This window comes from Lemur catta, chromosome 3 (genome assembly GCF_020740605.2).
Source record: "Lemur catta isolate mLemCat1 chromosome 3, mLemCat1.pri, whole genome shotgun sequence".
NCBI lineage: Eukaryota > Metazoa > Chordata > Mammalia > Primates > Lemuridae > Lemur > Lemur catta.
The window spans coordinates 33173884-33198579 of NC_059130.1; the positions used below are offsets into that span (position 1 = coordinate 33173884).

At 54.2% G+C, this 24696-nt stretch overlaps 2 protein-coding genes across 2 annotated transcripts; one reads left to right on the plus strand and one right to left on the minus strand.

The window, feature by feature from the left end:
• The first annotated feature begins 8901 nt into the window (after positions 1-8901).
• Positions 8902-12615, plus strand: KCNJ9 (potassium inwardly rectifying channel subfamily J member 9). The gene is made up of 2 exons (XM_045547071.1): positions 8902-9751; positions 12284-12615. The coding sequence occupies exons 1-2, from the start codon at positions 8902-8904 to the stop codon at positions 12613-12615; spliced, it is 1182 nt and encodes a 393-aa protein (XP_045403027.1).
• A 3418-nt stretch (positions 12616-16033) lies between these two features.
• On the minus strand, positions 16034-23127 carry IGSF8 (immunoglobulin superfamily member 8). Its single transcript, XM_045547077.1, has 7 exons — positions 22856-23127; positions 19479-19856; positions 18316-18777; positions 17533-17940; positions 16908-17321; positions 16477-16606; positions 16034-16279 (listed from the first exon to the last, which is right to left on the minus strand). The coding sequence occupies exons 1-6, from the start codon at positions 22911-22913 to the stop codon at positions 16491-16493; spliced, it is 1836 nt and encodes a 611-aa protein (XP_045403033.1). The 5' UTR covers positions 22914-23127; the 3' UTR covers positions 16034-16279; positions 16477-16490.
• Positions 23128-24696: the final 1569 nt, after the last annotated feature.

Consider the following 24696-nt stretch of genomic DNA (forward strand, 5'->3'; position numbering starts at 1 on the left):
ATCACCCACCCTTCACCCTTCTCTCCAGTCTCAAAGGAAGAGGCAAGCTGTTCGCATCAGGGCCGTCTCTGTGCCCCTGTATAAAAACCCCAAACAGGTGACCCCTGTTTATAAGTCACAGTCCAAACTCCTTTGCTCAGTTCTTGGGGTGCTCCTCTAAGAGAGGAGGGAAGAGAGACTCAAAGTGCAGGAGCAGAGAGACCTTGTGGTGAAGAGACTCTGAAAATGTTCCTTCCAAATGGCCTTTACCTTTAATCAGAGTGAGGATGGGGCGGGGTGGGATGGGACAATTAGAAAAAGTTTAGAAGTCCTAGAACAGCAGAGATGTGAGATTGTGGAAAAGTACACAGTAGCTTCAACAGCACTGTAATGTTCTAATTTTAAAAGAGTAAATTGAGGTTTTTTTCTTAAATTATGCTTTCTAACATATACATATATCCATTATCTATATTCTTTTGTACATATCAAATGTCAGTTTTTAATTTTAACTCTTTTTTTTTTTTTTTTTTTTTTTTTTGAGACAGAGTCTCACTCTCTTGCCTGGGCTAGAGTGCCGTGGCATCAGCCTAGCTCATAGCAACCCCAAACTCCTGGGCTCAAGCAAGCGATCCTCCTGCCTCAGCCTCCCGAGTAGCTGGGACTACAGGCATGCGCATCACCATGCCCAGCTAATTGTTTTTCTATTTTTAGTTGTTCGACTAATTTCTTTCTATTTTTAGTAGAGATGGGGTCTCACTCTTGCTCAGACTGGTCTAGAACTCCTGAGCTCAAGCAATCCTCCAGCCTCGGCCTCCCAGAATGCTAGGATTACAGGCGTGAGCCACTGCGCCGGGCCGAATTTTAACTTTTTTTAAAAAGAGAAGTCCTAGGACAATCACTAGGAGGCCAACAGGGAAACAGTGATAAGAGGCACAGGAAATTAATATTTGTGAGTGTTTCCTATGCAAGATAGATCTTGAGAGGGGGGCACCGAGGTTTAGAGAGGTTAAGTGGCTTGCCTATGGTAACACAGCTAGACAGTATTAGATTTGAGACATGAATCCATGTATGTTTGACTGGAAAGCTTGTCTCAGGATAATATCAGAGGGAATTTCCATGATGTAAACCTAATCTTGTCAACTGGAGGCCGTGACTCCTGAGCACACATTGGTATGAAAAATTCCAATGTCCACCATACAAAATGGCAGTTAGAAGAACCCTCTTTCTTTGAGGACCTCCCTCTCTTCTCTCCATTTAACAATTGGGTCTTCTTTAATCTCAATTTCTCCTTTCAGACTCACTCCTTCCAACTTTGGCCTCATCTCTTCTTTAACCTCGTTCATAATGTGACAGGGGCTCCCTCAGAGCAGGGTAGAGGTGAGTAGGGTGAGTAACCTGTTTTAGAAGGAGAATCCACAAATGGGCAACAGTTTGAGGGGCTTTTGGGAAAAGCAGATGTGGACAGAGGGGATCAGGGAAGCTTTGGGTTGGGAGGCATGACAAAGGCTCAGAACAGGTGACACTTAACAAGTCAGGGGGCCAGACATGGTGGCTCACGCCTATAATCCTAGCACTCTGGGAGGCCCAGTTGGGAGGATCGCTTGAGCTCAGGAGCTCGAAACCAGCCTAAGCAAGAGTGAGACCCTGTCTCTACTTAAAATAGAAAACTTAGCCAGGCATTGTGGCACACGCCTGTGGTCCCAGCTTCTCAGGAGGCTGAGGAAGGAGGATTGCTTGAGCCCAGGAGTTTCAGGCTGCAGTGAACTACAGTGATGCCACTGCACTCTACCCAGGACAACAGAGCAAGACTCTGTCTCAACAAAACAAAACAAGTCAGGGGAGTGGCTGGAAAGAATAGAGACACTGACATGGCTCAACATACGATTTCAAGTGGCATTTTGGTGCTCAGATTCCACAGTGCTGACCAAATTCCATTTCTAGTGGGGCACCTTGTAGCTGAATGACTCAGGCCACAGAGGAGAAATCCAAGAGAGGGACTGAGCTATATTGTCCCTGTCACTAACAGATCATTAGTAGGTAGACCACCTCCTTTAAATAAACGCGACATACATAAACCCACATTTATAAGACATAAGCTAAGGATGCCCAATTACACTACTAAAGGATTCTTTCCTTAAACAAAAAAGAAAGGTTTTCTTTAATTAGGTGGTTCCTCCAGTATCTTTCCAATTGAATCCAGTAGATATAAATTCCATTAACACCCAATATACTATGGCAGGAAGAAGGCAACAGGGAATAAAGAAACCACCAGGGACTTAGAATTGAGAGGCCTGGGTCATAGTCCTGACCTCTTGAGACCACTCCTCCCCTGTAAAGTGGGGGCTAACCCTGGAGCACCTGTAAATGTTGTATAACTTGTAAATCCTGGCTATCTCTACCAGTCCTAAAAGCAAGACAAACCTGTGTGTGAGAAGCTTCCCACGCTCTTGCTCTACTGGAAGAAGCCAGGTGGGCACAAGCTTGCCAACCTCCAGAGCCCAGCTGGAGCTCTGCCTGCCCTGGAGCTGTGCTCTGCTTCTCCCTATTTCCCTCTAATCTCCAGCTACAGTCATTTGCCACATCTACTCCTTCAACCATATCCCTCCTCTGCTCTGAGTTTTCTAGGGCTCCATCACCCTTGAATTTATACGAATTGTTATAATCTACCAGATTGGCCTCCCTGCTCCACTAAGCTCATTTCCTCAGTCATCTCCTGTCTTCCCCATCAAGCTTCCTCTCCTACCTCCAAGCTACTGCACAAGACATCTCGTGATCTTGCTCAAGAAAACCTCCCCAGATTGCCTAATCCCAGGGCTGCCACAAAGACACCTGCTGATGCGGCAAGTTGAGGACTGAACAGCATTCAGCTTGCCAGTCCTTGCACCCTGGCTTAGACTTGTGTCTGCTGGAGGAAGAGAACTTTTTCTTTCCCCCCTAATGTATCCCCTGCTCTCTAAGCTACGTGCCACAAGGAATGCATTGCCCAGAGTGGGCTCCTCTTTAGACCAGCAGTGTGGACCCAGCTGTGCCCCTCTTGCCCCCATATTCTCCAGTTCCAAACCTGATCTCCCATCATCAAAACTATATTGATTCGGGATGCTTTCTTTCCCTCATAGTACCTAAAAACCAGGATCTTGCCTATTTTTTCTGCATCGTGGTGCCTAAGAAAACTGTTTTTTCTCCTGCTTCAGTTCAAGCTCAAATAAAGAACTGAGGTTAGATAACAGGTAAAGTTTAGGAACTACAGGATCAGTAGTCAGGTGAGGAAGTGGTAGTCTCCTTCCTTGTCAGAAGGCTAGGTTCAGGGCAGCCTGGACTGAGCAAGGGGCTGGGTGAAAACACCTTCTGGTGGGCCCTGTCAGCCCTGTGATTCCCCCTCCAGCAAATGGGGCCAGCTCTATGCAAATGTGTTCTTGCCCAGGAGTTTGGTTTCTTCTCTCGGAGCTCCTGGCACAGTGGAACCAACGTGAGCGGCCACTTGGCAGGACAGAGAAGGGCAGGCTAGCAGACCCCAAGGCTCAGGTGACAGGGCCAGGCCCAGGAGACAGGGATGTTGACTGGGGCTTTAACAGCACTCCTGATGCCAATCTCAGGCTGAAAACTCGATATTTCCACTTGTAATAACAAGAAACACCAGTAAAAGGGCTGAGGAGGGCAGTACACCAGGAGTGCCCCCTGCAGGTCCTTCTGGGCAATGCCAGACAGAGGAAGGTGGCACAGGCTGGGTGGGACTTTCAAGAGATCCTTGGGATGATGGTGATGATGGTGACGAGGATGAGCACGAAGAAGATGAGGAGGAGGAGGAAGAAGAAGACAGTAGCTAGCATTTACTAAGTATTTACAATGCGTCAGGGGCATTGCCTTATGTAGTCCTCCAGACAACCCCCAAGAGATGAATAATATGGCCGTTCTCATTTTTTAGATGAAGAAACTGAAGTTTAGACAGCTTCAGTTACCCAGCTAGTAGTAGACTCAGTTGGGATTTGAACCCAAGTCGTTGCCTCCCAAGTTTATGTTATTCAATACCCTCCATCCCACCTTGCCAGCTCACTCCAGGAACTTCTGGCCCTCCAGTGTCTGTTTCTGTCTTCCTGCTTCTCTAGCTCACATTTTCTTGTTCCAGCTCTAAGGGAACTGGAGAAGAGTAGATCAATATTTTGGGTATAATAATACCGATAACAACACCACCACCATCTTGCATTTCTACATCACTCTCTGCTTTTAATTATTCTCCTTGGGGGAAATTAACATTGCCATTTCTCCAAATTTTTTTCTGATTTTTATCAGTGTAACTGCAGCTATTTTTCTATATGGTCATGACTAATTTATAAGAATATTTTATGTTCTTCTTTTTAATGTACCAGTGTGTTTATATACACATTCACATATATAAGCATAGTAATTATAATGGCTTTACAGGAATCTATTATATTGATATGCCACAGATATTGCATTACTGAGGCAGTGTAACTTCGTGAAAAGAGCATGAGGCTGGCAATACCAAATGCCGGCCAGGCTGTGGAGCAACAGGAAAAAGAAGTCATTTGCTGAGGGGAATGCAAAATGGTACACCCACTTTGGGAGACAGTCTGGCAGTTTCTTGCAAAACAACATACTCTTGCCACACAATCCAGGAATCATGTTCCTTGGTATCTATCCAAAGGAGATGAAAACTTGTGTCCACACAAAAACTTGCACACAGATGTTTATAGCAGCTTTATTAATAATTGCCAAAACTTGTAAGCAACCAAGATGTCCTTCAGGAGGTGAATGGATAAGTAAACAGTGGTACATCCAGACAATGGGATGTTATTCAGTGCCAAAAAGAAATGAGCTACCAAACTGTGAAAAGACACGGAGGAACCTTAAATGCGTATTACTAAGTGAAAGAAGCCAATCTGAAAAGGCTCTATATTGTACAAACCCTACTATGTGACATTCTGGGAAAAGCAGGACTATAGAGACAGTAAAAAGATCAATGGTTGCCAGGGCTTAGTAGGGAGGGAGGGATGACTAGGCAGAGAACAGAGGACTTTTAGGGCAGATTAATATATCATATTAATAATATGATAATATCATACAGACTACTCTGTATGATATTATAATGGTGGATATAGGTCATTATACCTTTGTCCAAACCCATAGATTGTACAACACCAAGAGTGAATCCTAATGTAAACTATGGACTTCAAGTGATAATAATGTGGCAATGCAGGTTGATCAGTTGTGACAAATGTGCCACTCTGGTGGGAAAGTTGACAATGGGGGAGGCTGTGCAAGTGCGCAGGTAGGGGGTATATGGGAAATTTCTGTACCCTCACTCTCAATTTTGCTGTGAACCTAAAACTGCTCTAAAAAAAATAGTCTTTAAAAAAAAATAAAGCACAGGCGTGATACAGATGTGGGAGTTTGACTGCTATCTCTGTCCAACTCTGTGACTCTTAGGTTAAGGTAAATCACTTAACCTTTCTTAGATTTAGTTTCCTCATCTCTAACCGGGGAAGATAATCTCTATCTCATAGTGTTGTCATGGGATGAAATGAAGCATGTGTCTCGCTCACAGCTGATGCCTAATGAATTAGTGGAAGCCCCAGTGTGTGTTTGCGTCTTTCTCCCCCATGGGATCAGGAGCTCCTCCTGGGCAGGGACTTACTCATTTCTGTAACCACTCATCTAGCACATTGCCTGGCACTTGGACACCATGAAAGTTTCCTGAGTGGATAGTAAGCCCTAACCTAGGCTTTTCTGTCTGCTGGACATTTGAGTTGTCTCTAGGCTTTTTGCTAGTAACAAAATACATTTCAAAGCCCTGCCATTTATATTGCCTCAATTTATCTGCACACCCTGTGAAGCACATGCCCACACTCTGGGAAAGAAGGAACAGCTGTGGTTCAGGGACATGATGTTACTCCTGTGGGTCATGTCACAAATCAGCAACAAAGATTAGAACCCCTGACCTTGCCTCCCTTCCTCGGGTGGTCTCTTTTCCCTCTAGCTACCTCCTTCTGGATCAGTGGCCTCTCTAAAAATGGAGACTGTGATGGTGGCCCTGACTTAAAGGCAACACCTGCCCCCAGAAGCCCCTGTTGGAGGTGGTGAGCTGCCAGCTCGCAGATGGCCCTCTGAAACCCCAGGAAACCAAATACCTTATTCCCAAACACATCAGAGCCCATATTTCCCAAAGCAAGGAGCTTCTTAGGGAAGAGCCAGCATGCCTGCTTTTCTTTCTTTCTTTCTTTCTTTTTTTTTTTTCCTGTGAGAGGGTGAAGAGGAGAGCTCTGAGTTGTCCAGGAGGAGGGACTTTGACTAAAAATAGCTATGGCGTGTGGATCAGGCCCTAGTGGTACCCAGGACTGGGGAGGGGAGGGGGATGCTCTGGAGCTGTCGCCAGACTGGTTACCGTGGAAACGAGAGAGGAGCAGGGGAGCCTGGGAAGTGGGGATGACACAGATAGCAAGTCCTAGTCAGAGCTGCCGCTACATTTAGGAGAAACGGCGGTGTCTGCGGCTCCCACCCTCCAAGGGGGCCCGTGGGGGGGGCGGTATCAGGGGCATGGACGCCACCCCCCAGGGGTCTCTGCTGCCGGCTACTCTCCTCTCCACGTGCTGTGAGTTGAGTTGTGGGGGACTTGGGGTTTGGGCCCCTATTTCCAAGGCAAGTGGGGGTTTGGGAGGAGCTGGTTCCTGAGGTAGTTTTCACCAGATCTCCTTCCAAAAGCTAAGCCCCCTTGCTGCCCAGCACTCTCTAGTGGGAGGAGAAGGGGTCCAGGAAAATGTGGCACTGGGATCTTCTGGACAGGGGTCATAGCATGCACAAGAAATAAGAAGGAGTAGGTTGGCGGAACTGGAATTATTGGAGGGAAGATGCAGCAATCAAGTCCTTGATCTTGGGCTAGAGGGAACATTTTCACACCTTTCCTTCCCCATGAGAAAAATGCAGCCCCCCACTCAGGAAGATAGGAGATGGGACACAATCAAAACAAGGCTTACCTAGATCCCTAGGGCAATGGAGAGTGAGAGTTTTGGGAGTGATCAGACATTGGAGTCCCTTCCCCATCCCTGGGCAGAAAGATCTGTCTGAACAGCAGACTGGGGGTCAGATTACCTAAGACCTTGAGAGAACATCCGGAAGCCCACCTGGAGCTAAAGCTAGGATGAATGGTACCCGGATACTTTCCTGTATGACCTGGGGTCTCTGAGCCAGTTAAAGCTTAGAGATCACTGCCGAGGACACCCTGAGCTGCAGGGATGGAAAAGGAAGCCCATTGTTGGGGGAGAGGAAGACCCTAATCTGTCATTGTCATGGGGCTCCTGGACTCCATGTCCACTGACTCCATGGAAAATAAATGTAGGGGGTGCCCCTAAGCCCTAAGATGTCTCTTTTTGGTCTGTCTTCCTGCTTTCTATCCCAATACACACACATCACTGCCCCAAAGGTTTGGCTGCAGAGCACCTTACTCCATAACTTAAAATTCTGGAGTGCAAGGTTTAGAGTCACATATCCAGGCAGTTTCTCCCCAGGATCTGGTCAAACATCCAGACCATCTGTGGGATCCTTATGTCACACTCCTCCGTCCTCCATCCCACCCCCCTCACTTCATCCCAGATTTCCTTGGAGTAGGCGAAGAGAATGATTCCCAGGAAAGAGAAAGGAAGGTTGAAGAGTCCCAGATCCTTATTCTAGGGGACCCTGGGTGCCTAATAAAGGGTTCTGGACCTCTCCCTGGGCAGATTGTATCATGGGAGCTCCTCGGGGAGAATTTAAAACAAAATCAGGTGCATTTTGCTTGGAATGTGGGCTTTAGGGCATATGGCAGGTGGGGGCGGGTTGATATTAGGATAGTCAATGAGAAGTAGGAGGCTGGGGGAAACGAACTAGAAGGGGTGGAGAAATAAATGTGGGTGCTTCACTTGGCCTGATCTCATGTCTCTCAAGGATAGGATACTAGAGGGATACAAACCTAACTCTTGACAAACTCTGTGCTTCCTTTACCCCAGCTGTCTCTGCTGATCTCATATCCTCTAGTCCCCCTCCCCATTTTCAGGTTCTCTCCTCAGGGGAAATGGGCTGACACAAGGGCAGCAGTGATCATGGTTAGGACTCAGGATTTCCAGGGGGAATTTCCTAACGTTCAGCCCGTGCTTTCCACAGCTTCCCATCTCTCTCCTTTGTTAGCTTGTTGAGGGGAGGAAGATGTGGGAGGGTGTAGAGTGAGTGAGATCCAGGGATGGAAGAATGGGAAAGAATTTCTGTGGGTCAATCTTGGGGTGAACTTCAAAAGAGCCTGGTTAAACCTGCAGGTTGCACTGCGGGGAACAGTCACAGGGGCTGCACTGACACCAGCCAGGGAAAGGAGGGCAGAAGTCCCTAAGGCAGGGAGGGCTCCACACAGCAGAAGAGAATTAACCACCTGCCCCAAAGAGCCCCCAGTCTAACGATTTCATGAAACTAATTCCCGGCCTGAGTCTTCTGCCCCGGAATGCCTGTGAGGTGCTGCACACCCCAGCTAGAGGTGGTGGCACCAAGATCTCTGGTACCTCCTTCCCCTGGACATCATTCTCGAACTTGCATAGTGCTATTCAGTTCACTTACATTATCCCATTAGATCCTCACAGCTTTTTGAGAGTCGGGGAGCAGCTAGGGCTGTATGTATTGTTCCCATTCTACTGATGCAGAAATGGAGGCTGAAAGACACAAAGGGACTCGCCCAGGGCCACCCGGCACCCGGCGCTGGCCCTGATGTCTCCCGCGTCCCCCTCTCCCGCGGGTCCATTAACTAGGAAAATCTTTATTAAGCCCCTCCAGGACCCTCGGCGCCACCGAGGCGCCCAGCGAGGGGCCGCGGGCGGCGGCTGCCCGGGCCCCCAGCGCTCTGCGGGCGGCCGCAGCGCTCGCACTGACGCCGCCGCCGCCGCCGCCGCCATGGCGCAGGAGAACGCCGCCTTCTCGCCCGGGCCCGAGGAGCCGCCGCGCCGCCGCGGCCGCCAGCGCTACGTGGAGAAGGACGGCCGGTGCAACGTGCAGCATGGCAACGTGCGCGAGACGTACCGCTACCTGACCGACCTGTTCACCACGCTGGTGGACCTGCAGTGGCGCCTCAGCCTGCTCTTCTTCGTGCTCGCCTACGCGCTCACCTGGCTCTTCTTCGGCGCCATCTGGTGGCTGATCGCCTACGGCCGCGGCGACCTGGAGCACCTGGAGGACACCGCGTGGACGCCGTGCGTCAACAACCTCAACGGCTTCGTGGCCGCCTTCCTCTTCTCCATCGAGACGGAGACCACCATCGGCTACGGGCACCGCGTCATCACCGACCAGTGCCCCGAGGGCATCGTGTTGCTGCTGCTGCAGGCCATCCTGGGCTCCATGGTGAACGCCTTCATGGTGGGCTGCATGTTCGTCAAGATCTCGCAGCCCAACAAGCGCGCCGCCACGCTCGTCTTCTCCTCGCACGCGGTGGTGTCGCTGCGCGACGGGCGCCTCTGCCTCATGTTCCGCGTGGGCGACCTGCGCTCCTCGCACATCGTCGAGGCCTCCATCCGCGCCAAGCTCATCCGCTCGCGCCAGACGCTCGAGGGCGAGTTCATCCCGCTGCACCAGACCGACCTCAGCGTGGGCTTCGACACGGGCGACGACCGCCTCTTCCTCGTCTCGCCACTCGTCATCAGCCACGAGATAGACGCCGCCAGCCCCTTCTGGGAAGCATCACGCCGCGCCTTGGAGAGGGACGACTTCGAGATCGTTGTCATCCTCGAGGGCATGGTGGAAGCCACTGGTGCGGGCGGGCCGAAGAGGGGGGCGGGGTTGGCAGGGGGTGGGCAGGGCAGAGGAAGGCAGGGGCAAGAAGAGGGGCCAGGGGAAGGGAGGGTGGATGGAAAGGCTGGTGGAGGATGAGAGGTGACGTGAGGGGGACCTGGGTGGAGGCGGGGGGTGTGGGGATGAACCGAGTGACTCTGCAGAGGGCCAAGAGAAGGCTTGGGGGAATTCTCCTAAATGGCACTGGCTTGGGGCCCTGGGCTGAGAGTTTATGTGTCACTTGGAATAAGAAGAGTGGTAATGATAGCTGTGTAGTGCATAGTTCCAAAGCACTTTACAGCTCTGAGTGCATTTAATCCTAACAAGAATCCTCTCAAGGTAACTTCTTGTCATTATGCTCATTTTTAAGAGATGAGATTGCCCCTAACGAAATGTTAAGTGTATTGTCCACTGTCCTAAGCCAATAAGTAGCCATATCTGGATTGGACACAGGTGGTCTGGCTTCAGCATTTAGTGAAGGGGTTAGGTCAGGATTTTTCTCATTGCGCAGAGATCGAGGCCCCTGGAATTTGATGGTGAAGGTTTTCCATGGCCTGAGTTATTCCTAGGCTGAACATTAAGGAGAGGTTAGTACCTGGGCTCACATCTGCCTCAGTTTCCCCATTCCTCAAAAGACTCTCAACATCCACTGAAAAGGGAAATAGGGAACTGGCAAATCACCTGTGATGTCAGTACCTCCAACTCAGACACAGTGAAGGGTTTGGAACAGGTAGGAAAAGACCAGCGTAGGAGCTGCAAATGAGATCTCTCGGGACTTGAGATCTAGAAGTTGGATAAGGATAAGGAAACTGCAGGTGGAGAACGAAAGGCCCACTAGGGGGCGCTGCAGTTCCTGCCTCTGATGCTCCCTGCTGTTTTCGCCTGCAAGCTGACTCCTTCAGGTCCTTTCCCTGCCCTTCACGCTGAGCCTCTGCTTCACACTCCCACCCCAACCGCCCCTAAATGTTCCCCACTCCTCCTTCACCCCAACTGGGCTCCCCCAAGCTATTTCCCCTCCCTCCACACACCCCATTCCCTTCCCTTCCTCTCTCCAGCTGTCACTCCTTTTTTGCCAGTATCTCAGGCAGGCCCCTTTCTTCCAGGGAAGTTCTTGTCTGGCCCTCTTTTCCCTCCCAGCCCCTTCCTCTCTTCCTCTCAGCCCCTCTCTCTTGGTGTCCCTTATGCCTCTTCTTCCCCTCTCCCACTGGACACCTCCTGTTCCAGCCTTCACCAAAGAATACCAATGTTCCCAAGGTTGTCTCAGGGCCAGGCTTTCAATGTTGAGCGCCAGTCTCTGGTCAGCAAATGTTCGCTCTTCTCTTCCCTCTTGTTCTGAGATGGACATGGGTTGGGGGAGAGACCTTGGGGTAGGAGGAGAATGCCCTGCCCTGGGGTGTGCACTGCCCCAACAAGGAAAACAGGACACAGGCCCAGGGCAAGGAGGCCTGGGGAGGGTGGGGTGGAGAAGATAGAAATGGAAGCGTGTCTGATTTTTCTAGAGAGATAAAGCTGGAAAGGATGGTAATATTTTGGGTGAGAGAGTCAGGATTCAAAATGCTTTTGAAAAGCAAGAATAATGAGCCAAAACCCAACCAGATGACATTTAAAAGGAATAAATATAAAATTCTACATTTAGGCTTTTAAAAATCACTTATGTAAGCATAGCATGGAAGAGCTCTGGTGAAAAAAGAACTGGGGGTTTTAGTTGGCCACAGGCTTGATGTCGTAGCAATGTGATGCAGCCTCCAAAACTGTTTATGTAATGTAATCTCGGGCGCTATTAGTTAAAACATCATAGCCAGGAGAGATGGTGAGCCTTTTCAGACCACAACTGGAAAATTTATCACACTCAAAGTACTTCAAGGGTCCTCCTTGACCATTCTGGCTTGCATTCAAGAAAGCAAAATTTTGGGGAAGCCAGATCAAATGAGGAATGGCGGAGGGAGCCAGGGATGTTCAGTGAAAAAGAGAAGACATGAGAGAACCTGAGGTTTCTGTTTTCAGACACTCACAGGCATGTCAACCAGGAGGGGAATGAAACAGAGGGGAGGCAAATTTTAGCTCTGCATAAAGACAAACAATCCAACCATTAGAGCCATCACACACAGGAGTGGGCTTCTTATGAGGTGATGAGCTGTCAATCCTGGGAGGTAATCAAGTACAAGCTAGATGCCCATTGTTGGGAATGCTCCAGTGGGGAGCCTTGTATGGAGTGGGAAGTTGGACTAGATGATCCCTAAGGTTAGTTTCAAGGTTCAGTTTCTCTAGTTGGCATCAGCAAAGGAGAAGGGCAGAGGAAGTAGGGCTAGAGATTAAGAGGAGTGGGAAACAGAAGAGGTGAGAGAGTTAGCAAGCACAGGAGTTGGGGAGGGGGAGAAGATGGGCCAAACCAGAGGGAGGTGGGGGGCCTTGGGGAGGGATGGGGAAGGGTGCTGGGAACAGGGCTGTGGAATGAGAGGCAGGAGAGGGAAGCCTGGGGCTGGGATCCTCCTGACTGTGCCCCTCCCCCCAGGAATGACATGCCAAGCTCGGAGCTCCTACCTGGTGGACGAGGTGCTGTGGGGCCACCGCTTCACATCAGTGCTGACCCTGGAGGACGGCTTCTACGAGGTGGACTATGCCAGCTTCCACGAGACCTTTGAGGTGCCCACGCCCTCGTGCAGTGCCCGGGAGCTGGCAGAGGCTGCAGCCCGCCTCGACGCCCATCTCTACTGGTCCATCCCCAGCCGGCTGGATGAGAAGGTGGAGGAGGAGGGGGCAGGGGAGGGGGCCGGTGGGGAAGCTGGGGCTGACAAGGAGCAGAATGGCTGCCTGCCACCCCCAGAGAGTGAGTCCAAGGTGTGACCAGTTTCCTCCAGACCCCTGTGGCAGACCGGGGGCCAGACACAGGTACATGGGAGCTGGATATCAGAGATGGAGGAGGAGGCAGGCAAGGTCCCTGGAAATGTAATGAAAATTGGAGAGTCCCCTTCAGAACCTTGAGTCTAGGATCCACTATGGAAGGGATGGGTCCTGATTTCAGGAAAACGGAGGGTGGGGATGGGTGAACGTACAAGTCTGTCTGTGTTTGACCTTCACATCTGTTCATGGGTGGATGGATGAACAGAAGGATGGACTTATGGGGGCTGGAGGGGAAGGTGGTGGCAGGTAAAGACAGCTGATGGGATAGGTAAATGGACCGATGATGGTTAGTACACTCAGGGCCGCTGCTAACCCATAGAGCACCTTGGTCCAAATCTTAGAAGGCAACCTTTTCCTCCGGACAGATGCAGTTTCAAACCAGGGTGGATGGCTTGGGGAACAGAGTGTGGGATGGATTGCAGAACCCACTAGCCTCTTCAGCCAGCCTCCCCGGGTAAGGCACACCTGTCTAACTGGACACAGTGGCCCAAGCTGAGCCAGAGGAGACAGAGCTGGACAGAAGTGGCACAGATGAGGAGGTGCCCTCCCAGCTCCACCCCTACCATTGTGACAGGCTGCACAGGAGGGTGAAGGGCTGCAAGGGGGACCTTAGTCCATGGGTGGTGTAGGGAAGCAGGCCATGGTGGGAGATGCTGGAGCTGGGTCACTGGAACAGGGCTGGTAAAGGAGATCAGGGGTGGCTATTTTCCGACAGTGGAGAGACATTACAGGTACCAATGCAGAGGCAGGAAGAGAGAGAGAGGTTCTGTGGAGGAAGAAGGGCCAGGGGAGAGATCTAGAAAGTGGGTTCACTAGAGCCAGGACACAGGGGGGCCCTGGGAAAGCAGATTTTGTTCCTGGGTCACAGTGGGGAGGAATCATTTAAATCATTGACTGGGTGCCACATGAAGTAGACATTCAAAGAACTGGTTCCTATCCTGGGAATATAGGGCACCTGGGAAAACAGAGGAATCCACATGTGAGATGTGGTTCAAACTGAAAACCTGCACAATCTCTTGGAGCAGAGGGTGGAAGGGTTTGGGTAATCTGAAAGCTAGGGCTTGAATAAGGTGTAGGGGATGATAGAAGCCAGCAGTTAGAAGACATATACCTGGAGGGCTTGTTAAAAAACGGATTTCTGGGCCTCACTCCCAGGGTTTCTGCCTCAATAGGTCTGGAGTGGAAACCAAAAATTTGCATTTCTAACAAGTTCCCAGGTCATTCTGCCGCTGCTGGACTAGGGACCACACTCTGAGAACCGTTGCTCTGAGCAAAGCCTCGGTGGTCAGAGGAGATGGGCATACAAGCTGGGGAGTGGCTGAGAAGCTGAGGACCCTCTGGGACAGAGCAGGTAAAGGGTGGAGTATCATGTGTGGAAAAGGGGACCGGAAGCTCAGGCTGAAGAGTTTAACTTTGGGCCCAGGAACTCAACTGTCAGTGGAAAGGGGGCAGTGACAGTGAAAGTGGCGTCTGGGAAGAAGTGTGGGCCAGAGGGACAGGAGAGAGCAGTTAGAACTCAAAGGGATTCCTATGGAGGTAGTGGGGTGCTGGGGTAGGAAGGGCTTCAGTGGCAAAGGGCAGACTCCCTTGTAGGACAGAGAGGCCACAAGACTCCTCCTTGTGGGAGGAGATGTGAGAGGAGTCCAAACTGCTGGATGTGTGTGCGGCCAGCTCAGTCCAGCTGGGACGGGGCCCCTGGAGACACATATTCCCATCCCACCGCCACCCCTTTCCTGGTCTCAATCCAGTCGCCAGCAGCAGCCCCCTGGATGGTGAGGGAGAGCAGTGACAAGCTGAGAGGGGCAGAGGGCTGGGTGGACCTGAAGTTGGCCTCCTGGAGAAAGCGTAGGCCAGGCAAACACAACCTCTGACGGGGGGGCCCCAGGCCCACAGCAGCCCTGCCCCAGCAAGGACCTCCTCCCTTGGTCCTGGCTAGACCCCACTCCTGTCCTTTAACAAAAGTTCAAGCCCCTTGGGGGAAGCACCCCAGTCTGCTCTGTCCCAGGCTGGGCAGCCGGGGTCCCGTGGGGCACTGCACCTCCTGGAAGCAGGAAAGGGGGCCATGGAGGGAGACCATCCCAGCTTGGGTCCACTCAGAGAGGACCCACACCCCAGTCCCTGCCCTTCAGCCTAGGCATGGACGTCTTTGCCCCAAGTCACAGGACCACCTGGGGTCACCCTTAGTCAAAGATGAGGTCCTTGAACCCTGGCATTGGCTGGTTCCCAAGAGCAGATGTTGGGTTGGGGAATGGAGACACATTTGGGTTTCACTCAGTGAAACAGGTGGAGTCTAGACAAGAGGGGTCGGGCTGCGTGGCATCCGCACACACTCACACAGTAGTTACCACACTGCAATGGAACAGGCAGAGGAACTGAGGCTGGAGCAGACCCCTTCTGCCCCTGGAAGTCACTGAGACCTTGCCACACCTCTCTTCACCACTGTCACCACTCAGGGCACCACTGTACAGTGCAAAGTCAGGAGACCTGGGTCCTAGTCCTGACACAGACTGTTTCTAATTAGTTCTATGACTCTGGACAAGTCACATCACTTTTCTGGGCCTCAGTTTCCTCATCTGTAAAAATTACACTTAGCAAACTAGTAATGCTCAATAAATGTTTAAATAACTGAATTGGAAAAGGTAGACTGGATGCCTCTTAAGGTGCAATGCAGCTAAGAATTTCAGGATCAGAGAATCCTTAGGCAAAGAAATTCAGGGAGCCCCTGGGGTGCTGGAGGAGGGGGGAAGTTGGCAGGGGGGAGAGGAGAGGGGAGGCTCTGGGGGTGGGTGTATGCAAGTGCAGGACTCTGGGTACCCAGAGGCCCTCCCCTGACTGATGTAGTCCCTGCCACCCAGCCTCCAGGTGGCTGTGTTCTGGGGCTTCTATTCTGCTGCTGTCAGACAAAATAACTAAGGTCAGAAGGAAAAAGATTGCGGCCCAAGGGCCTGGTGGGAGGAGTCAGGTTCAAGACAGCCCGACCAAGAGAATGAGTCTGGCAGAGTGAGATGGAGCCTTGGAAGCTTGGAAAGGGCCCTGTCCCTGGATGCCCCTGCCCTGTAACGTAGGAGGGGGCTGAGGAAGGGGGCTGCCAAGCTCAGCTGGAACCCACCCGCACTTTCTCTGTCCCCATCCCCAAGTAGGAGTCCAGTCCAGAGCTAGCTTAGCACTGACAGTTCAGGCAGCAGATGGAACCCAGGTGTCCCCTCTGGGCTGGGTGGCATGGTCCACGGAGGCCAGATGGTATTTGCGGTGGGAAGAGAGGCCTGGGTTGTCCAGAATAGGTTGTCAATCTCCAATAGCCTCCCAGCTACACACCCCCAGCCTTTTACAGCCTCATGGCAGGGGAAGACATAGCCAGGCCTGGATTTTATAAAACAAGTTTATTCACATTTTAGAAAAACTAATTCCAGGACAGGGAATGGCCTCCCTGTAGGATGGGTATGTAGGAGGGGTGTGGGAGGGAAGGAGTGGGGAATGGGGGCCATGCCTCCCACTCGGGGTGGAGGGAGGTCAAATAAATTAAAGGAAGTTGGACAGAGGGAGGGGGTATCCAGGCAACCAGAGGAGAGCTTGGAGCTAGGCTGAAGACAGTCGACACCTGCAAGAACTGGAGAGAGAGCGTGGTGTGGGCTAAGGGCAGAGTGCCCTGCGTGGGGCTCCTTCTTGGCCCTTGCCTGCCTACCGGCCCCTGTGGAACTGAGCTGGCTGCTCCTCCTCTAGCTGGGCCCAGAAGGGGGCAGCTCAGCTCAGGACTTGGGGGTGGGAAGGCTGAGGAAGACAGGGTTGGGGTTTCTTTTCCCTCACCTGGAGAGTGAGGATCACCGTTTTCGCAGCCTCCTCATGAAGCAGCAGGTGATGGTGCCAAGGACGGTGGCGCCAGTGACTAGGGCCACCGCTGCACCCACCAGCAGGGGCACGAGTAGGGTGTCCAGGGCTGGGTGAGAGAAGACGGCTGGGTTCAGGGGGTGCCATCATCCTCCACTCCGTCACACTTGTCTCCAGGGCTTTCCCCTTCAAATTCTCTGGACCCGCCTCCTCCACCCACAGACACCCCTTCCCTGCCCACTGCCTGCCCCGCAGCATCGGCCACGGAAGACCTGTGTGGACAGGCTGAAAGCTGGATTTTCCACACTTTGCGTGTGATGTGAAGGGGAGGAGAAAGAGGATAGCAGGAGGGTCAGAAAATAGGAAGGGAAGAGCAGGGGCAGGGGGCTGGGAGGAAGGGGGGCACTCACCATGCGTGTAGGGGTAGACCGTGACAGGCCCCGAGCGGGCACTGCCCGCCTGGTACCAGCTGTAGTCGGCATGCTGCACCCAGGCACTGGGGGCGCAGTGGTACACACCTTCGTCCTCGGGCCCCAAGCTGTGTAGTCTCAGCCGATGGCTTCGGGGCCCCACCAGCTCCACGCTGACAGGGCCTCCTCCGGGCCGGACCCCCAGCTCTGCTACGCCGTCCTGGCCCACGCCACCCACCAGCTGGGCAGGGGTTGAGCTCAGCTCCCCGTCCTCAGGTCGTTCCACCCACCAGCTGGCAGCCAGCCGCAGCCCTGGGGGGCCACCGCGCACAGAGATGTTGCACAACAGGGAAGCAGTCTCCCCCCGGTACACAGTGCCTCCTGCTAGCCATGCCACAGCCTCCAGCACCACACCTGCAGAACAGAGGACATGGGGTCAGAGGGTGAAGGGTCAGGGGGCATGGGGTTAGGGCTACTGTCCAAGCAATGCCCAGCAAACTCAGGGTGTTTCCCACAGTCTTGGTAGTCTGAGGAGTGTGGGACTGAGGTATGGAGGCAACTGATGCAGAAGGAGAGGGGGCCATGGAAACAGAAGGAAAAGGGTCAAGCCCCAAGCCCCACTCACCTTCCTCCCGCACGTGCACGGGGAGAGGTCGGGAGCGGGCACTGGCTGCTTCACGAAGCCGGGTCCCAGACCCTCGAACATAGGCTTTGGCGAGGCAGCGGTAGGTGCCTGCGTCACCAGGCCTTGCAGCCTCCAGCCGCAGCCGGTAGGTTCTGGACGCCACCTTCTCCATGGCAATGTGCCGGCCCTCATAGCCAGGGCCCAGGCTGCCCACACCCTCTGTGTCCAACTGGGCTACCAGGCGGCCAGGCCCAGGTGCCCCCGCAGGTGCCATCTCCCAACCCACAGAGTACGCAGCATGACGGCCTGCGGGGGGCAGTGCCCCTGACACATTGCACAGCAGTTCCAGGGGTTCCCCTGGGCCAATCCGACGTTCACCAGGCCCCACTGCCACTGCCAGCTGGCTGGCTGCAACACAGGAGTGGGGGAGGGGTGTCAGGGGGGTAGGAGGGGGCCTGGAGGTGCCTGATTCCCCAACTTGCTATTCCTTCCTTGACAGCAGCAACGTCAAGGCCTCCTGTCTGCCCTCATGGGGTATGACCATCTCCCACCCAGGGGCCTGAATCCCACCCCTCAGCCACAGCCCTCCAATCTTCACACCCAATTTCTGAGCAGAGAAAACCTGTCGCGGGTAGAGAGGAAAGCAGTGCTAACGGGGGTGCTCACTCTGTGGAATGCCAGTTCCCCCAAGTCAGACGATGGCCATCTCTTGCCCCCAGTGGCCACGATGCCCATCAAGATACCATCCCTCCCAGCTCCCACAGTGGGATCTGTGGCACTCACACAGTGTCTGCACATCCACATGGGCCAGGACAGCCCTTTTCTCTGCGATCTGGGCCCAGCTGCCGTCAGGATCCTGAATCCACTCAGTGGCAGTGCAATGGTAGGTGCCTGCGTCCCCCGCCTGGGCACCCCCGACCACCATGCGATACCTATCAGTCCCTTCCTTGCCCAGCCGCAGCTCCCCTGCAGCCAGCCGCTCAGCATAGGGCGCTCCGGCCTCCACGGCCAAATCAGACCGGAGTCCCACCACCTCCTGCAGAGTCGCTCGCCCCACTGGCGCCTCAGGCACAGCTCGCCCAAAGGACACCGCCAGGTGTGTGTGTTTCTGTGTGCTTGTCCTCGCCAGGCAGCCCAGAGCCAGCTCCTGCCCCTCGTGCACCGTCAGGCGTGGGGGTGAGGTTGGGGCCTGGCGGCCTCGGGGCCCTGGGGGGGCAGCAGACACCTGCAGCACATCTGGAAGAACTGGAGAGGACGGCTGGAGTGAGGGAGGGCTGGGAGCTGGCAGCCCTTGTTACCGCTTCCTGTGTACAACCCATTTCCCTAAATAGACTGTGAGCTCCTAGAGGGCAAAGGTTGCATGTTGTATCATTTCTTCTGTAACTCAATGGTGCCAAGTGCAATGCTGGGCACACCACAGGCGCTCAATAAATACTTGTTGAATTTCACAGAACAAGTTCATTGCCTACTCACCCTGATGTTTGAGACTGACCCCTGTTTGAAATACTCAGAAAAGTAGCTCTGTCTTCCTTTTCAGAAGACAAAGAACCTTAAGGAGAATGTCACATGGTCTAACTCCTACCCTACCTGTACTCTCCCCCCCAGATCCGGGTCCTGTATTCTCCAGGAGTAGAGTCTATTCCACCCACCAGGCTTCTCCACCCCCCATCAGGAATGGAGAGGAGACTGGACACCTTGAGGACACTTCCCCTTCTCCCAGGAGGTAGCTTGATATGATAAGAATGCTGGACTGGAATGAGGAGTCTGGGTTTGAGTCCCACACCAGCCACTGATTTGTTGGGTGACTTTGTACAAGTCATTCAACCTCTTTGGGCCTCGAGTTCTGCAGCTGCAAAACCTGAGGGGTAATTAGATAGGTCCCGCCTGGCCCTGACTTTTTATCTCGAGGGTAGGTGTGGCCCCAGCCCCATCCCAGGGCCCAGTACCTCTCAGCTCCACCTTGCCGCTGTAGCTGCCCAGGTAGCGGGCATCAGTGGAGGGGGTGTAGCATTCGTAAACGCCAGCATCCTGGGCCTGCAGGCGGGCAATCTTGAGCACCACGGCATCACCCTGTAAGCGCTGCACCTGCACCTCACCAGCCGCCACTCGGGGCCCGAAGATAGCATAGGAGAACCGGGTATCCTTGGTACTGATAATGCCCAGTGCAGCCTCTGGGGCCTCAGGCCTGTACAGGAACCACTCGAAATCCTGCTGGGCAGGGCCCTCGTAGCCACTCACATTGCAGGAGATGGAGACAGCTGTGCCAGCCACGCGGTACAAGGGCCCCTCCGGGACCAGCACCTCCCGGGCCCCGCCCTCGAATCCTGTAGGGGAAGGCAGAAGGAGTTGGAGATGCCTGACCCCCACCAGCACCATTCTTGACCCCTGCCTGTGAAAGGAAAAGAAACCTGGTACAGCTGGGACCCTGTTCTGAGAACAAGGAAAGGATGCTGGGTCATCAGACATCTGGGGTTCAAGGAAGTGGGTTAGGCCTAGGTTGGCCTCAGAACCCACCTGCATCTCACTTCTGACCCCCAAGAAGCAAACCCCTGCGGGCCAAGAGGAGTGCATCTGATTCCTGACCAAACCAGTCCTTGGTTCCAGGTGGACCTTGCTCTGGCCTCCCCTCTTCGCCCACCTCCATGTCTGCCATTCCTTCTTCAGGGCCTGGTCAGGGGAGCCTGCTGGCTAGGGAGCATGAGACTACTGTCCCCTCTTTTGCTTGAGGGGAGCTGGCAAAATTTTGCTCAGAAAGGGTAGTTGGCTCAGCTGTGTCACCTGGGCCAGACAATGGAGCCAGTGGCCCAAGCTGGACGGGGCACAGGCCCAGTCAGTCCTCAGCACACAATGCCCTCCCCGGGGACCTGCAGCTGTGCCATGAGCTCACTCCTTCTCCCACCCCACAGGGCTGCCGAAGCAGCTGGGGCTTCTGGGGAAAGATCCAGGCTCTGCCCTGGCCTGGGGGCAGAAGATCCCCTCCCCCAGTGCCTGCCAACCTTCTTGGCTAGGCTAGGCTAGCCCAGCTGACGCACCACACTCCCCAACTCCCTAACAAAACCTTCATTTGCATATGCAGTGCAGTGATTTACGTATGGCTCCCTTTCTATGGGGATGCACTGAACCCCCAGTTGTCCCTTCTCATCTCGGCTCAGGGGCCAAACCTCTCTGCCTCACCCTACCCCAGCAGATACTCCTGGCAGCCCTGGAGGGCTAGGCTTCTCCCTTCTCTCCTTCCATGCTTCCATGGACCCTCCCCCCATTTTACAGGTGAGAAAGGTAAGGCAGGAGCAGTACAAGATCCTGCTATTCCTGGATGGCTCCCGCAAACCCCTGCAGAGGGACAAAACCAGGGAGGAAGACAGGGAAACTCCAAGGCCAGGCCTGAAGGGACTGACCTCACCAGCCAGAGTATCACTGCCATGCCTCCCAGGGACTATCCCTGGCCTTTCTGTAGGAGCTAGAGGAAATACCCAGGAGTCTGTGGTCAAACTCTGCCCTCCAGTTCCTCTGAACTACTCGACACCCCCAGCTGGGCTCTTAGCCCCTTCCTTCTTCCTCTGGCTGAGTCACGGGAAAACTCGTGGTCTGTTGGTTAGGGCACAGGCTGGGAGTCAGGAGGTCGGCTCCCATCCCCATTCCCACCCCCAGCTGTATGGCCTGGGACCAAGTCCCTTCCTCTCCCAGGCCTCAGTTTCCACACTGGAGAAGGAAGAGCTCCCCGCTCTGACAGTGAGTGTGTGACTCAGGAGGCCTCTGCTCCAGGCGGTTTCATAGGGGATGCAGGTGGAGACTGCCCAGCTGACACCTTCCCTGGCTGCCTGAGGGCAGACTCTGCTCTGAAGGGCCCCCTCCCACCTTCCTGGCTCCACAACTGCTGAGGTTTGGAGATCCCCATGGGAAAGTCACCCCCATAGCCTTAGGAAATCAGCTGCCACTCAGCTCTCTCTCCCCAGACAGGCCCCTCCTCTATGTTAGCAACAGAAGCGAAGGGAGAGCAGAGGCCTGCTTTGGAGTTAGATCTGGGTTCAAATCCTAGTCCCAGCACTCATTAAATGTGTTCTCTGGGACAAGTGACTTCATTTTCCTCATCTGTGAAATGAATACGGTAGGTGCTTAGATCTCAGGTTCAATTCTCCTGTGAACTGCACTTCCCCCCCTCCTCTGGGCTCCTCCCTGCTCCATGCTGCCCACTGGGGAAAATGAGCCAAGTGCTAGGCAACTGGCCCCACAGCTCCTTCCTCTCTGTACCTCCTCCTGCCTTCTGCCCAGGGCCCCTAGAAGAGGACTCATCCTAGCCCCATGGGGCCCAGGAACCTCAGCAAGGGAAGACTGCTTAGTGCCACAGTGGAGCTCTGGTCTGGAAATAGGCAGCTAGGGCTACCATCAGCCTCTGCCTTGACTACAGCAGCTCTGAAGTCACTACCAACATCCCCAACCCCCAACCCCCACAATGCACCCTCATTTCAAGGGCTTGAGTCTTCTCAACATCTGTACAGGCAGTTTCACTGTCTCCATGCCACACTCTTCCCCAGGCCACCTCCTACAGGGAGCCCTCCAGTTCAAGCCAAAAACAATTCTGCTATCACTACCCCCATGCACCCAGGCAAGGTTGGCCCAGAACACCCCATCATAAACACCCACCATAACAGACACAGGGTGCTTGGAGATCCCAGTATCAGTCTCCATGGAACCTGGTTTCTCCTGAGGCAAGGAAGCTGGGACTAAGGGGGTGTGACAACTGGTGGGAGGCTGTAGAGCCAAGTGCATTTGGGAGAGGGGAAGAAGGGCAAAAAGGGACCCAGCAGAGGGTGGAGATGCAGTGAGAGAGGGATCTGCCCCCAACCTACAATGACGGGGAGGGCAACTAGGGGAGATTTACTTCAAAGACCGTGGGCAGAACTGGCCCCTGGGCTTCCAGCCAACTCTGGGGCAATTATGAAGCCAGGCAGGCACTGCCCACGCAGGGCGGGCACCCAAGGCCAGTCCCGGAGCTGAGTGTGGGGCAGAAAGGAGTCACAGCATTTGGCAGAGCGACCCCAGGACTTGGGTATGCCGGCTGAGAAGTGAGGCCTGGCTCGGAGGCCTGGCAGTGCCTGGGGCGGCACCTCAGTGGGTCCTAGCCCGGGGCCTAAAGCTGGGAACCCTCACTCTTCTCTTGACTGGCTCGGCAGGTGGCCACAAGGGGCAGCTGGGCGCGAGCCTGGGGAGGCTGGTGAAGGGGGGTGCGAGGGGCCCCAAAATGCTGAGGAGGCGAGCCGGTCTGGGTGCCGGGTGGCAGGCACCTGCCCGGTGGGGCCGGAACCGGGACCGGGGCCAGGCTTACCCAACATTAACAGCAGCAGCAGCGGCGGCGGCAGCGGCGTGGGCCCGAGGGCGCCCATCCTGCGCGGCCGGCTCTGGGGAGTCTCCGGGGGTCTGCGCGGGTTTTGGGGGGCCGGAGCCGCGGGGGGCGCATGCCCGGGTGGGGGGCAGGGAGCGGGGCAGCGAGGCGTGGGTGCGCCGAGCGGAGCTGAGCGGGAGCTGCCAAGTCCCCTCCCTCCTCCCCTCCTCCCGTTGCTTTCCCTCCCGCCCTCTGCAGCCTCGGAGACCAGCCCCGCCCCGCCCCGCCAGACTCCAACCGGGGCTCTGCACAGGGCCCCGGCCCCGCCCCCGGCCCTGGCTCCGCCCCGGCCCCCGGCCCTGGCTCCGCCCCGGCCCCCGGCCCTGAGGGCTGGTGGCGCCTCAGCGCATCCTAATCCCCGCCCACCTCCGCACCTGCCCGCCTTTCCCCGACAGTGGGTGCAGGGGCCCCGGGGTTGGGGAGGTAACTGTGGCCACGCACTTAGAAGCCAGTTATTGGCTCTGAGCCTCTAGTCCTCGCTGCAAACGCCGCTGAAGTGGCGGTGGGCGCGACGCCGGAGTTCCCGAACGTGAGGGGTTTGAGCTGAAGGACGCTTCGGGGCTCCGGAAGGTCACTGGAGACCCGTTTGTGTCCCCCTCAGAGGGCAATACCAAAGGAAAATGAGCGAGGAGGGTGGGCCGTCCTGGCGCCGTCACTTCCTGGTTGGGTGATCCTGGTCCGGTTGCTTAACCAACTTCAACCTCAGTTTTCTCCTCTGCCAATTGAACTGAGGTTGGCGACTTCCACATAAAGGGTTACTGTGACGATTAATTGAGATAATGTACATAAGGTGTTTGGCACAGGGTAACTAACACAAGTTAGGAGGTAAGGGGGATTTGTTTTGTTTTCGGTTTTGAATTATTATTTGAACTGCTTCCTAAGAGGTTTAGTTTAGACCTGAAGTTTAGGTGAAGGAGTTTCTACGTCCAGTGAGGAGAGATAGACATTGCTGTGTTCTGAGACGGGTGGGAGAACGAACGAGGCGCGCTTCCTGGGGCTCTGTCTCCTCCCCAGCTATGGGGGAGGTGGGGAGTGGGGAGGGGCAGGAAGGATGAAGCCAGAACCGGAAGAAGGAACAGCCAGGTCTGCAAAGCCAAGGCTATCAAAGTGGCCATCAGGCCAGGTGCTCACATCTGTAATCTCAGGACTCTGGGAGGCCAAGTTGGAAAGATGGCTTGAGGCCAGGAGATCAAGACCAGCCTGGGAAACACAGTGAGACTTCATCTAAAAAAAAAAAAAAATTTAAAGTGCTCATCAGTGGGAGGTGACCCCAGAGCTCAGCTGGCACCCTTCACTCTCCAACCTCCTACCTGTCCCCTCTCATCCTCCCACGCTCCCACTCACTTTCCACCCCCCTTTACAGAGGAGGAAACCAAGGCCCAGAGAGGGGAAGTGGCACAGGTCAGAGCAGACCTTCCTTGACTTTCTATTCCCAAAGCATGGCAGTGTCTGACTCAGAGGAAGTGTTCATGGAGTTGCCAGTTGAAGCCACTTTCAGGAACCCAGAGAAACTCTAAGGCAGAATGTTTGCGGACCTGAAGGCAGATCAGGGGTCCAGCCCTCGTCTCCCAGTACTGCCAGGACTGGCCCAGGAATAGGGAAGCAGGTGCCTGTTTATTCCCACTTGGACATATCCGCAGCCTGGTTTCTCCAGCCCTATTTCATCTAAATCCATCCATAGGCATATTGTACTATGTGAAAACTGGAAGTCATAGGGAAGCTTCTGGAGGAAAACCACTCTCCCTTTATTTAGGAGTTGAGTGGATTCAATGTCTTCCTGTTGT